We start from the raw sequence: 15,327 nt of genomic DNA, 5'->3' as shown, positions 1-15,327 counted from the left end.
CCACTCTTTGAATGTCTTCTCAAAACCAATAAAATTAAAACCAATTCAAAAACTCAGTAAACAAGTTCAACAGTCCTCAACACAAGAGGAAAAGGGCAAAGCAGTAAGAGATTTTTTTTTCCTATTGATATAAGAGCTATGGGTTTGTACAAATATAAGCTTTAGGGAGTGTTTTTTTTAATGTATTTATTTACTTGAGAGAGAGAGAAGGAGAGAAAGAGAGAGAGAGAGAGAGAGAAGGGGGCAGAGAGAGAGAATCCAAACAGATACTGCGCCAAGCATGGAGCCTGATGAGGGGCTCGATTTCATGACCCTGAGATCATGACCTGAGCCAAAATCAAGACTCGGATGCTTAACTGACTATTATCTGGTGCATTCCCCAGTGTGTTAGAAGATGCAGAAGCAAAAAACCCCCAAGGGGGGTTTTTTTTTGTTTTTTTGTTTTTTGTTTTTTTTAAAGATTTTATTTATTTATTTGACAGACAGAGATCACAAGTAGGCAGAGAAGCAGACAGATAGAGAGAGGTGGAAGCAGGCTCCCTGCAGAGCACAGAGCCCGATGTGGGGCTCGATCCCAGGACACTAGGACCATGACCTGAGCCGAAGGCAGAGGCTTTAACCCACTGAGCCACCCAGGTGCCCCGGTTTTTTTTTTTTTTAATTGCTCTTAAAAGCCATAAGGTCCTATTGGAGATCTGGATACAGAGAAATCCAGAGAAGAAAGAGATAGGTTTCAAGAACAATTCTGTTAACATTTGTTATGTTTTTGTTTTCCCAGACTCAGGGAAATTACTTAGAAATAAAATGGTAATGACGCTGTTTTAAACAAAAAGATCAAGCAGCCTCCCCTGAATAAAGTGTGGGCCATCAGACAAGACACGTTCAGTAGCCAAAGAATCATAAAATCAAACTTAGAGATTATCTGGTGCATTCCCCAGTGTGTTAGAAGATGCAGAAGAAAAAAAAAAGTTCTTTGCCCAAGGTCACACAGCTTATGTCTTTTGAATTTAGATCCCCATATGCTTTTATACATTAAATATTCTGTGAATAAATGTGATTTAATGTGATGGGGATTTTGAAAATAGTAAAAGCTGAGCTGTAAAAGCCAAAAAAAAAATCCATGAAGTTGTACCCACACTTAAAAATAGAAGGGGGGGGTGGAGGCAAGCAGAGGAAAAAGATTTTTTCCCTTAATACAAGAATCTCCAGCTAATAAAAAAACAGCAAGGATGAGAGATATAATGACTGATACTAGTAGGGATACTAAAATGTTCCAACAACGGAAAGGTTGTAAGGGAAGGGGTTATTCACATTGCTTCAAATTATCACCCTCCCAATTATTAGTTATAAGGGGGAAAGATGACCATTACAATATACAAATCTGGTAGACACAACCTTAACCAAGTGGTTACACTTAGTCCCAATGATGGGACTTTGTGATGTGTTGTAATAAGTACACAGTATGTGATATTCTTCCCAAAATGTTAGTCAGAATTGAGTAATGAAGAAACAAAGACAAAATAAAAGTATATCAATGCAATGTAATATTGCAAAGCTATTATATTTAGGTAGTTCTGTATGTCCTAACACGGAATAATCTCCAAGTTATGTAATATGAAATTATGAAACAGAACTTTTTGTACAAAAAAGGGAAGAAATCCACAATGTGCAATATTCTATAAAACAACTGGCCTGGACTCTTCAAAATGCCAATATTATAAGAGATAGAACAAGGTGGGAAGAAATTTTTAGCTTAAGGGAGACTTAAGAGATCTGGTAGTGCGCAACTGTAGTCCCAGCTACTTGGGAAGCTGAGGCATGAGGATCGTTTGAGCCCAGGAGTTCTGGGCTGTAGTGTGGTATGCCAATCAGGTGTGCGCACTAAGTTCGGCATCAATATGGTGATGTCCCAGGAGCAGGGGACCACCAGGTTGCCCCAGGAGGAGTGAACCAGCCCGGGTCAGGAATGGAGCAGATCAAAACTCCCGTGCTGATAACCAAATGCAATGCACAGCTCTTAATCAGATCCCAGATTGGAAAAAAGATAAAATTTTTAAGTTATAAGGAACATTTTTGAGACAACTGGAGAAATTTTACTGTGGAGTATATATTAAATATTAATATATCTATATTAAATCTATGTGTATGATATGGCTTTGTAGTTATGCTAGAGAAAGTCCTTTCTCTAAGGCCATAGATGCCTTAGAGATGAAATTATGTATCTATAGGTAGACAGAGATGGGGTATAAAGCAAATTCCTCCCTAAATTAACAATTGACAAAGCAGAGGAATGTATATGAAAGCTATAGAACTTTTCATTGTACTGTGTTCTTCTATAGTTATGAAATTTTCCAAAATAAAAAGTTGTGTCTTAAAAAAAAAAAAGTTGTATCTTGGGACAAAATTGAAGACCAAATGGCAAAAAAATAAAGTTAAAAATACATTCCTATAGCATTAATGAAAGCACATTTTATTATCTTTATGATGGGATTTGTATTTGGAGATACCACGTTACACCAGTTATAATGGCCAAAATCAACAGGACAGGAAACAACAAGTGTTGAAGAGTATGTGGAGAAAGGGTAACCCTCTTATGCTGTTGGTGGGAATGCAAGTTGGTGTAGCCACTTTGGAAGACAGTGTGGAGATTCCTTAAGAAATTAAAAATAGAGCTACCCTAGACCCTACAATTGCACTACTGGGTATTTACCCCAAAGATACAGATGTAGTGAAAAGAAGGGCCATATGTACCCCAGTGTTCATAGCAGCAATGGCCACGGTCGCCAAACTGTGGAAAGAACCAAGGCACCCTTCAACGGACGAATAGATAAAGAAGATATGGTCCATATATACAATGGAGTATTATGCCTCCATCAGAAAGGATTAATACCCAAGTTTTATATCAACATGGACAGGACTGGAAGAGATTATGCTGAGTGAAATAAATCAAGCAGAGAGAGTCAATTATCATATAGTTTCACTTACTTGTGGAACATAAGGAATAACATGGAAGACAACAGGAGAAGGAAAGGAAAAGTGAATTGGGGGAAATTGGAGGGAGAGATGAAGCATGAGACTGTGGACTCTGAGAAACAAACAGAGTTTTGGAAGGGAGAGGGTAGGGGGTTGGGTGAGCCTGGTGGTGGGTATCAAGGGGGGCAAGTATTGCATGAAGCACTGGGTGTGGTGCATAAACAATGAATCTTGGAACATTGAAACAATAAAATAAAATTAAGATATTAAAAAAAGAAAAAGAAAAAAATAAAATGGGATTTGTGTAAAAGGAACTATTGGAGCATTAAAAAAACATAAATTGTACTTAATTCTCTATGAAAAGGAAATAAGCTCTAATGACATTAAGTATCTGAGCTGATAATGCTATATGTATATATTTCATAAGTAAATATATGCACATTGAAGTGTATTTGAGAAATATTTATTAATTGAGGTATATGATTTTAAAATATATTTTGAGACCTTTGTGTAAACAGCAATGTTTCTGAAAGTATAGTCTTCTAACAACCTACACTGGAATAAATTATGCTGGTAGGGTCTTACCCCAGACATAATGAATCAGAATAACCTAGTGTGGACCTGGGAATATAAATTTGGTAAGTTCCCAATTATTAGTTACTGACTTTTAAGATCTACTAAACAAGAAAAAAGGAGTTCTAAATATCAAGTCTCCTAAAAAGTGTCTAAAGTAAAAAAACAAAAAATTAATTATAAGCAAGTTGTATCTCATATTACTTTTCTGCTAAGCGGCTACAACAATAATTTTATATCTAACTTTCCATACTAAAAAACCATTAGTTATTTGCTACAAGCAAAGCAAACTAAAACAATCCAATTAAACCAGGGTATGAAGAGACTGTTGCATATCTGACACTCCAACTGCCCACCAATCTCAAGTTTCCCAATAATATTTATTTATTGATTGAAATACTTAGTACATTGTCTTAATTAGGGAGAGAATTTGAGAGTGCGGGAGTTTTTCTTATACCTATTTCTCTCTCTTTTTATGTATACATAAAGCTATGCACACCCTGATTGACAATATACAATGATCACTACATATTTAACATAAATATGTATTCAACTCTGGAGGTACGTTAGATAAGAGGGCCTCCAGGGACAAGATTTTCATAAACTAATTCTAACATGTCAAATCAAATGCACTAGACATTGACTTTCCCCGTCCTGTAAGTATCATTAACATGTCATAACTATGCTACATTGTGTGCTTTATTACTTTACTGCTGGTGAACACGATGGTCATAATTAACCTTGAGTCAACAACAACTCAACACAGTACTTTGTTTACATCAATCAACCTTCAAAATGGAAGCTGAAATTTGTAAAACTAATATGATAATTGGTAGGTACACTTTTATCCCTATGTTATTTTGTTTTGTACTTCAATAAAACTATTAATGTCTGGAAAAGAATCCACTTACACTTATACATTTGAAGCAAATCACTAATACTGCATTTAAATTTGAATTCAGTAGAGAGAGTGAATAATCTCAAGACTATAGCTATTTTAGTACAAAAGAAATGAAAACTGCTACTTTACATGCATTAGTTATTGCTTCATTCATATACGTAACTTTTAGGCATAAAACCCATGTGAGATTTCACAACTAGAATATCACATGAGATCAGAATACAATGTATACATGTAGGTGTGTATGTATGTTGCAGATATAGTCATTTTGAAATGTGTGTATGACAGTTTTCGGCATAAAACAGAATGTCAATACACATAATAGTGACTGAAGATTCAATTCCTGCTCTACCAACAAATATGCCAACTTTGAAACACTCATTTAGTTAAGAATAAAGCTATGAGTTAATGTAACCTCCGCCATTACTGAGCACAGATTAGCAGGTTTGGAATGTGGGTAGATGAGCAAGGGCACACACATATATATAATGGAAATGTGTCCTTCAGTTCCTAAATTCATCAGGTCCTAATTTCGAACATTTTGACTCAGATCAATTCCTGGCTACCTTTCCTTTTTCCAACTTTATTTCTGGCTAAGTAGAGTAGAAAATTTGAGAGCAGGGATTCGGGGGTACGGCATAATTACTGATAAGAGAGGATTGTGGGAACTGAGCCCATTGATAGTAGTCACTGAACAAGGGTACATGTCCAGGCTGAACAAGGAGGTCAAGACAAGAAATCCAAGCATGTGTTGATGAGGCAGAGCCAGGATCTGATGGCAGAGTCGAAAAGAGAAAGGAGGGACCTGAAGAGCTGAGAAAATGCAAAAGGAATGGGAGTCAGAGCTATTTCCTGAGGTCCTTTGATTGGAGGAAGGGAGGTCTCTTTCCCTGAGATCTTAGGGCAGGAAGCAAGCAGAGAGGCAAGCACCATTCTTTAAAGCCTTATCAGTATGGGGATTTATAAGCACCATCTGTAAGCAGACAAGTTAGAATGTCAGTTAGGTGGTCCTGGAGAAGACAGCTAGATGTGATGAGTTCAAGACAATGTTCAATCACTTATTCACTGTATGGCTTTGAGAGAATTCTAAGCCTCAGATCCCACATCTGAGAAGCCTCTCAGAGTTTTTTTTTTAAAGATTGAGTATAGTCACATTTACAGAGTTCAAACGTGGTACCAAGTGAGTGTACAATGAATGCAAGTTTCCCAGGTTATCTGAAGGCTATCTGATGCTATCTGTAGCATCCTACTCCTCATGGGACTCATTAATGGTCTCCTTCGGAGAAGTCTCGACCATTCTCTGAGCGTTTAGGCCATCTCCTCTCTAGTCATCTACCTCTTTTATCATTTAAAGGTGGCATGAATTAAGATATGAACAGACCCTTGAAATATAATCTTTTCAATACTTTGCCTTGTGTAATGTTCAACTGAAAGAACTTAGAGACAACATACAATAGAATTAATGAATTTAATTAAATAGAATTAAAAGATCCTTGAATGTCAAAGGGCAATATTTCTGAGATAAGTGATTAAGATAGAAAAACAGCTAAAATATCAGCAGAAGAAAAGACATTAGAGAATTGGCAATATAAAAGTTTGAGAATGAGTCTGCAATTCTAAAAATGTTGCCTTCTTGGAAAAATAGCACATTCTGAAAGCTATCTTTTCATATATATCTTATCTATCCATCTGTCTATTGAAAGAAAAATCAGGAATGCAGGATCTGAAATACTGTGAGACCTCTCTCATTGAGCGACCACCAGCTTGGTGCTGTATTATGAAATCTTGCTATCAACCTCCCTAAGGGGATTCTGTGAATTGTGTAGCATCTGCAGAAACACCGACATCTTTTGAAAGATAGCAAGGGATTGCATACCATGAAGTAATTTTAAGACTTTTGTAAATATTTAAATAAGAAGCTATTAATTTAGTGCCTTTTAAAATAAGTATATTTGGCATACAGGTTGAATTTTTTTGTCTTTTGTTAGTCACGCTTCCTTATGGCCCTTCAACAATTCAGGCCAAATTTTGAGGCCCACTCACCAAGGAATACGAATGCAAGAAGAGAAGAACATGGTAGCTAGAAAAAACAGAACCCACAAAAGAAAGAGGGGGGAGGTTATGACAGAGAGAAAGAGAGAAACTTCATTATCAAGAAAAGGAAAAGGGAAATCTTTTCATAAAGGAAAAGGAGAAAGTGAAGGAAAAGAAGATATCAGAGGTTGTTGTCTTTCTCCTCAGGTTGAAGGCAGGGGGAGAACCTGAGGGTCTGAACATTTACTCAAAAGAGAGAGAATTTACTTAAAAGAGACTGTTTTAAAATATGAAAGACTAATAAATCTTTCATTGTCAAGCTTACTGTTTTTTCCTGTTACATAACAAGAGCATTTTAGACCAATTAAAGAAAATCAAGAAGCCACAAATTACTTCATAATTTATTTCTAATGTTAACAATCTTGATCCAATATGTTTTTATAACATTCTCATAGTTAAGGAGTGATTTGGCTGCAATTGCCTTGAAAATTCTATTCCTTGAACAGATCTATTTATCAGCCTTGTGTGTTGTTCCCATACCAGAAATTCTGAGCCCCAGAAGTGGTACAAACTTCACAAACACATATTTTCTTGGTGCCTCTCTAAATTTGTGGTTTCCAATCCCAACCAAATACAATACGTTTCATATTTTAATTCTGTCAGCTCCATCCTCCATTCCCTCCAACAATTATTTCAAACCACTGAGCCACTCATCAAATTTCTTACTCTATTCCCTTTTCCCAGATGATAAAAACATAAACAAAACTGCACTTAATTCCCAAGTGCCTCTGAGACCTAACAATTTATCTACAGTCACATTTGTTTTATCCTATCTCTACCTGTCCAGAGGGAGAAATGTCCCTCCTTCCACCTCAAGCCTGATCTTAGTCCTCCCAGAGCCTTACCCATCAGTTAAGCCCCAACTCCTCTACAGCTTTAACTTCTGCTCAACCCTGGCTGCTTCTTTCTGCCTCTACATATGCTCACATCTTTTCCATATTAAAATGCTGACTTCCTTGAGTGTACAATCAACTTTTAGTAAATACTGGCATGTCTCTCCTCATCACCGCCAAAGTCTTCACAAGGGAATTATACAATAGATGACATTATATTCTTAATTTTTACTTAATTATTTCATACTAAGAACAGGAGGAGACAATTAGGAAAGATGAAAACGTCAACAGGTAAATGACAGCATTCGGTTTCAGCATTAATCAAAAAAACAGTCATTTGCAATCATGATAAAATCCAATTTTGCCTCCATCAGATTGATGAAGATTATGGAGAATGCTACTGGTCAGAGTTTATAGGCAGAAGTACTGTCTGTAATATATTCCTGAGAGCAGCACAAATTGCAATAGCAGAACCATCCTGGAGAGCAAGTTGGTTATTTATATCAAAAACCTTAACATGTATGCATTTCTTCTGGCCCAACAATTGAGGTATATACAATGAATTGTGGTGGTAGTAGTAGTAGTAGTTTTAGTAGATGTAGTAATAACATTTGAAAAGATAAAATTAGTAATGTCTAATATTAGATTTAAAATGTGTTTCAGAAAACTTGTAATGAGTTGATTTTCAGACTTTCAATATTTGGTCTTTTAATAAAAAGTGATCAGAAACCCCACATAATCTAATTTAAAAACATGTATCTTCAATATGACATAAAAAAAAACCCAAGTTTTTTACAACTGAAATTTAATCCAAATATGCTATTTATGAAGAAAAGAGGGTGCATCCACTGTGGAAAACAGTATGAATGTTAATCATAAAGCTAAAATTAGAAGTACCCTACTATCCAGTAATCACACGACTGGGTGTTTACCACAAAAATATAAAAATACTGGGATGCCTGGGTGGCTCAGTTGGTTAAGCCACTGCCTTCGGCTTAGGTCATGATCCCAGGATCCTGGGATCAAGTCCCCTATCTGGATCCTTGCTCAGTGGGGAGCCTGCTTCTCTCTCTGCCTCTGCCTGCCACTTTGCCTGCTTGTGCTAGCACTCTCTTTCTCCCTTTGACTAAATAAATAAATAAATAAAATCTTAAAAAAAAACAAAAACACGAATTCAAAGGGATACACATGCACCCCTATGTTTATATGATGACGATACTGGGTGATGTATGAAATTATTAAATTGCTATATTGTACACCTGAAACTAATATAACACTGTATGTTAGCTGTAAGAGAATCAAAACTCAAAAAAAAGAAAAGAGGAAAATAAAACAAAACCAGAATACTAGAATTGCTAAAAACTTTGAAGGAATAAGCATTGGCATATTTGGGTCACGTCATAAGAATCTTACAAATCTACTACCTTACGTATTTGGCTTTACAGATAAATTGGAAGAACTTGACTTGGTACATAGATTTCTAATTTCTGATTCTGGCTCCACCATTTATAAGTGGTGATTTCAGCCAAGATATTTCATCTCTCATACCTTGTTTTCTCTTTTATAAAGTAATGCTATTGAAATAGCTAATGGATCTCTAAATTGTCCATTACGCCTAATATGGTTGGATTTTATGATAAAATAAGTTGGACTAATGATTACAAAATAACATATGTAAAATATATTTAAAAAAACCCAACTTACTTGTTAGTATAATATTGACCAAAACATCTTCCTTGGTGGGATTTTGGAAAGGTATAACAATAGATGAATGAAGACGGAGGTATGTAGTTACTCTTTCTACGTGTATAGGCTGGGGGAACAGTCCTACTCCAGAGAGGTAGAATATCCATTCTTTAAACTGTTTAAAGATAAACATGCATGACATATATATCCTAATCACATACATTTTATTTGCAACACTTAGTAAATGTAATATGCATAAAAATCTTGGTAGATAAGAAATACTGCAGGGCGTCTGAGTGGCTCAGTCAGTTGACTCTTGATTTCAGCTCAGGTTGTGAACTCAGGGTCTTCAGATGGAGTCCCATGTTGGGCTCCACTCAGTGGAGACTTTGCTTCTCTCTCTCTCTTTGTCCCTCCCCCCTGCTCATGCACTCTCTAAAATAAATAAATGAATCTTTATATTAAAAAAAAACTTTGTTGTTAATATTTAATCTGCATTATTATATATTTTTTCTTTCCCAAATTCCTTTTGATTTTATTGAATATTCAATGTATTTCTGCACTAAAAAAAAAGGGCAAAAGATTATTGATACTCAACTATGGAACATCTTTCTATGCATAAGAGGTTACTTATAGCAATATCAAAGAGAAATCCTAATGAAAACCTTGTATTTATGCTCAGGGTTTTTTAAAAAAATCAGTTTGTCTAGCAAACTGGATAGTAAACACTACATGAAGTTTCCAAAACCCTAGAGTGATTTTCAAATGAAATTCAGATGGTTATCACATGAAGGATGAGATGGTGAGGAACAGATTGAAGTCCCATTAAAAGGAAGTATGCAGGGGTGCCTGGGTGGCTCAGTGGGTTAAGCCTCTGCCTTCGGCTCAGGTCATGATCTCAGGGTCCTGGGATTGAGCCCCACATCGGGCTCTCTGCTCAGCGGGGAGCCTGCTTCCCTCTCTCTCTCTGCCTGCTTCTCTGCCTACTTGTGAACTCTCTCTCTGTGTCAAATAAATAAATAAATAAAATCTTAAAAAAAAAAAAAGGCAGTATGCATACCTGCATGCCACAGTATTTATCCCTACTGCCTAGGACAGTGTATGTTCTGTTATGACATGACAAGGAAGAATGGCTCAAAAATTACACGAAGGAGATTGCATGTAGCCGTTGTTCTTATCTGGGTTTCATAAACCTGCAGAACACTGTTTGAAAATGTTTCCTTTGTGTTCATTTAGAATAAAAGTCCTGAGAGCACAACAGACTGTGACTCTGTTCTGCACTGAATACTTTGCTGACGTTCCAGATGAATAAAGAGGTCACAAAATGAAAACCAACAAACAATAACCTAGTTTATAATCTCTTAAACTACGTAGATGTGTCCAAGCCTCCAATAAAAGAGGAAAACATTTAAGACTGTTTCAAACTAGGACAGTTGGTGACAGTACACCTATAAAATGCTGTCTCCGCATAGGAAGGATTAAAGGTAAATTTTATCTGTACGTATCTTCAAGTGCCTGCACTTCTTTTAGTTAGAGATTCTACTAGCAGAATACAAGTGCAATATATTTTCACTTACAATGTCTGACTCCACACAATAGAATGACTGGAATCAAGCAACAGGGTTCAGTTATATTCACAACTTTTTTTCACATAAATTACTTATTTTGGCTACTTAATAAAAATCAATCCTGGATGACAGAAATGAAGTTACTTTAAACCACTGGGAATGAGCTGAACTACAAAAACAAGAAGGCCATGTTTTCAGGTTTCAGCAAGTGGCCTGGAATATTGGAGCTTCTAAATTAAACCACATCCCACTATTATTGGACACTAGTATCAACAACTGCCCTGGCATTGCTTAAATTATCCCTGGATTCAGAGAGGGGAATTAAAAAGTATCCAAACAATTATGTGCATTAAAAAAAAAAAAAGTAATGTTTTCGCCCATCTTTATCTCAAACTTTTTTGAAAGAAGACACAGCACAACCTTTAAATATCCAATTCCAGGGTGCCTGGGTTTTTCAGTCAGTTAAGCCTCCAACTCTTGATTTCAGCTCAGGTCATGATCTCAGTGCTGTGAGGACCCCAGTGGAGCCCCATATTGGGCTCCGCACTCAGTGAGGAGTCTGCTTGAGATTCTCTCAGTCTCCCTCTGTCCCCACCCCTGCTTGCATGCTCTCTCTCTCTAAAATATATAAATAAATGTCTTAAAAAATATTTCTGCCTTGTTAAAAGTATTTTTGTAGAAGGAAATAATCTCTACTATTCTTTCCTTCTTCTGTATGAAAAGGATCATTGTTTTTATTTTTAATATTTATGAGAATCAAGCATACTTCCAGAACATTGCTTCAGTTTACGTAAAAGTCAGTCATCACGTAAGAAATTTAATAGCCTCAGATTTTTTCTTCTGAAGGCAAATTACACATTTTCTTGGAAAAGAGGATACTCTAGTCACCCACAGGTCTTACACTGACATGGGGTCCCCTATATTATATTTGATTCCATTGACTCTCAGGTGGTATGTTTTGTAAGCTCCTTGGTGTCCTGTAGGATTTAAAGCACATATCTCCATTTACATTCCTCCTCATAACACTTGAAGAAATAAAAAGTAATAATAATTGTCAAAAGTTATGTAAATTTTTCATTGGCGGTAAGAGAGTTATAATAGTCTGTAGGTAGGTGCAAAAACAGTCAAGAAGACAGGCTGAAGTCACATGTCCTGGGTTCAGGTCCAAGTTAAACCTCTTACTAGCTGCCTGACCTTAATTTCCTTGTGTCTGTTTCCCGATTCATAAAATGAATTGTTACTTCTACCACAGGACTGGGGTGAGAATGAGTTGATAAAATTCTTAGAATGGCATGTAGCAAGTTTAGAGATGCTTAAAAAATTATTAATTATTATTATTTTTGTTTTTTATTTATTTTTTAAAAGATATTATTTATTTGGGAGAGAGTGTGTGAACGGGATGAGGGGCAGAGGGAGAGAATCTCAAGCAGACTCTGTGCAGAGTGTGAAGCCCAATGTGAGGCCTGATCTTAGGACCCTGAGATCATGACCTGAGCCAAGAGTTGGATGCTTAACTGAGTCAACCAGGTGTCCCTTAACTATTGCTGCTTTTAAAAAAATTATTACTAATCAGTAACACTTTACAGATGAAATAGTATGAAAGAATAATACAATATTTGTAAGATCACATTTTCTACAGTTTCATATTTAAGTTCATGAAAATATGAATAAACATTAAGTCAGGAAATTAACAAAAATGCTAACAAAATGGCATTTCCATTAAAATACCTATATTTTAAATCTGGTTGTATGTTCACCTTCACTCATGTAATCTAAGGATTTAAAAATGCCTTCTTTAGATGCCTCCACATGCACAATCTATACTGCATTTCCAAAAGTTCATTTAATTAATAATTTACAATGAACTTGTTTTGCTTGCAAAATATGTCAAGTGAATGAATTAGACTTATTTATTGATTCTGAAATTTAATGAACTTGACTTGGTCCAATAATAGTCTATCATACCTGAGTACAGCAGAAGGTGATAGAAACTTGATGACCAGTTCTTCCAAGAGCCGAAGGAAAAAAGTGAACAGATATCTCTTTGATGGAGTGAGGAGAGATGGTCAGCTATGTAAATTCAGAGAGAGAAAAAAAAATCAATGCTTTTGTTTGAGCCAGGACCTTGGCATGCTAGGTACATGCCAGGTTGATTTTCGTGTGATTAGTGTGTTGTCTTGCATGTGCTACCCATTCTTAGTATGTCTGCTTGGCGAAGACTGGTATAATGGCCACAGTAAACAGTGTTTAGTAGTGTTTACCCCATGGTCTTCCTCCAGGCAATGACCACATGGAGTTACTTGCTTTATAAAAGGAAATCAGGATGAATCTTTAGAGCTGAGTAAGAACCCCATATAAACTGAGTAAGAACCCCAAGTAACAGAAATAAGCATATTTTTTTAAGAACCTATAGTTTATAAATCATCCCAAGATACATGTGAAACCACCGAGAACCTAACTTTTAGCCCTGGTGATGTCAAAAGAGATGAACTGATCGTAAGCATAGATGTAAGGAAGGTTTCTTTAGTATACATTGAAGTGTTCCTTTTTGTCCGATCACACACACTCTCAAGGTGTGACCTGTTAGAATAACTTGAGTCTGAGCAGTATTAGAATGAGTTACCTTTCTAGAGATTATGAGAGAAGCCAGAAACTCCATCAAAATGCTACACTGCGAATAATATAATATTTAACATCAACTCTTACAGAATGATAAAATGAGGGGCACCTGGGTGGCTCAGTGGGTTAAAGCCTCTGCCTTCAGCTCAGGTCATGATCCCAGGGTCCTGGGATCAAGCCCCACATTGGGCTCTCTGCTCAGTGGGAAGCCTGCTTCCTCCTCTCTATCTACCTGCCTCTCTGCCTACATGTGATCTCGTCTGTCAAATAAGTAAATAAAATCTTTAAAAAAAAAAAGAATGATAAAATGAAAAGGCATATGTCTGAAAAGTTCATTTTTTTCCACTACTGTATTTTTCACAATAACTTTTGAAAATATAAAACTGCAATACAGTAGTGTCATTTGAATCCTTGTAGAATATAGCACTTAGTGTTTAATAATAATGCTCTGATAATGACCATGGAATACAAACACAATTTATTGTTATATTTATAACAGTCACCTCCTTACTCTATATATGTGTGGTTTATCTATAGCAAATATTTTTATCTCAGGCTGGCTCTCACTCTGAGAGTTCATCAGTTAAGTTTATGTATAAATAAGGAGTACAAATTAATTTTAATATCAACCTTAGCAAAAAAAAAAGTTGTATTTCATATATTCTTTTAATTTAGCAAATATGAAAAAAGTTCTCTATATAGATAGATAGATATAAAGAAATCATCTGCTTCATTAGAAAAACCACATACTACTACATTAACTTGGATTTTAATTCTAGTTCCACCACTTACTAACCACATGGTTTAAGTATCTTAGATTCTCTGGCCTCAAATTCCTCTTCCCTAAATATATGTCAGAAGCATATGGTGCAGATTGAGGTAGTGTATATAACCAAACAGTAACTCAATAAAATTCCTTTATTTTCACCTAAAATTCACTGAAAAATCCCATGGTTTCAAGGAAAGGAAGATAAACACTATTGGTTGCAATTTATCTGTAGCAAATGTACTGGTTTAGTGTAATGGGATATAAATACTATGTTAAATATAGGACCTGTTGGAAACTTGCAAACATTTAATTACAAGCAAGTGTCATCATAATAGCCAATTCCAATATGTGAGTTTACACTGGATCTTAGCTGAAGAGAGAAAGATTATCGGAACAGCTGAATAAAGTTAAATTTGGACAGGATACTAGATGATGTGGAAGATTAATTATGCTATTATGAAATATAATCTGAAGTACTTAGTGTTGAAATAGCATGATGCCTATAACTTACCTTCAGACTGAACAGTAAGAAATGTAAGAGAAAGAAAACAAATGTAGCAAATCATTAACATAAGAACCAAGGTAGAAGGTAAAAGTTTGTGCACTGTACTATTCTTTCAACTTCTGCAACTGTTTGAAATTTTCCATAGTATATAGGTGATGGGAAGCAAGTTTTTTATATCATTATTTTCCTTGATAATCAGTCTATGCTTACTTATTGAAGGATTTATGAGTAAACATCAATATTTTAAAATCCTTACCTACGAGTGATCCGAAGGGGCACATGCACCCGAATGTTTATAGCAGCAATGTCTACAATAGCCAAACTATGGAAAGAACCTAGATGTCCATCAACAGACGAATGGATAAAGAAGATGTGGTATATATACACAATGGAATACTATGCAGCCATCAAAAGAAATGAAATCTTGCCATTTGCGACGATGTGGATGGAACTAGAGGGTATCATGCTTAGCAAAGTAAGTCAATCGGAGAAAGACAACTATCATATGATCTCCCTGATATGATGAAGTGGAGATGCAACATGGGGGGTTAAGGGGGTAGGAGAAGAATAAATGAAACAAGATGGGATTGGGAGGGAGACAAACCATAAGTGACTCGTAGTGTCACAAAACAAACTGAGGGTTGCTGGGGGGAGAGGGCTTGGGAGAGGGGGTTGGGGTTATGGACATTGGGGAGGGTATGTGCTGGGGTGAGTGCTGTGAAGTGTGTAAACCTGGTGATTCACAGACCTGTACCCCTGGGGATAAAAATATATTATATGTTTATAAAAAATAATGATAAAAAATA

At 35.9% G+C, this 15,327-nt stretch overlaps 1 protein-coding gene across 1 annotated transcript in view; it reads right to left on the bottom strand.

The window, feature by feature from the left end:
- LOC111150500 (cilia and flagella associated protein 47) overlaps positions 1-15,327 on the bottom strand; it is a 526,123-nt gene that overhangs the window by 105,219 nt on the left and 405,577 nt on the right. The window contains exons 55-56 of the mRNA XM_022507981.1: positions 12,594-12,698; positions 9,079-9,235 (exon numbers count right to left, since the gene is read on the bottom strand). Coding sequence (XP_022363689.1) covers positions 9,079-9,235; positions 12,594-12,698 — 262 coding nt within the window. The remainder of the gene's footprint in view (positions 1-9,078; positions 9,236-12,593; positions 12,699-15,327) is intronic.

The sequence above is a fragment of the Enhydra lutris genome, unplaced genomic scaffold (genome assembly GCF_002288905.1).
Source record: "Enhydra lutris kenyoni isolate GAN:26980312 unplaced genomic scaffold, ASM228890v2 scaffoldscaffold23, whole genome shotgun sequence".
NCBI classification, from domain to species: Eukaryota; Metazoa; Chordata; class Mammalia; order Carnivora; family Mustelidae; genus Enhydra; species Enhydra lutris.
Note: the sequence above shows the minus strand (reverse complement) of the source record. Positions and strands in the feature narration are given on the sequence as shown.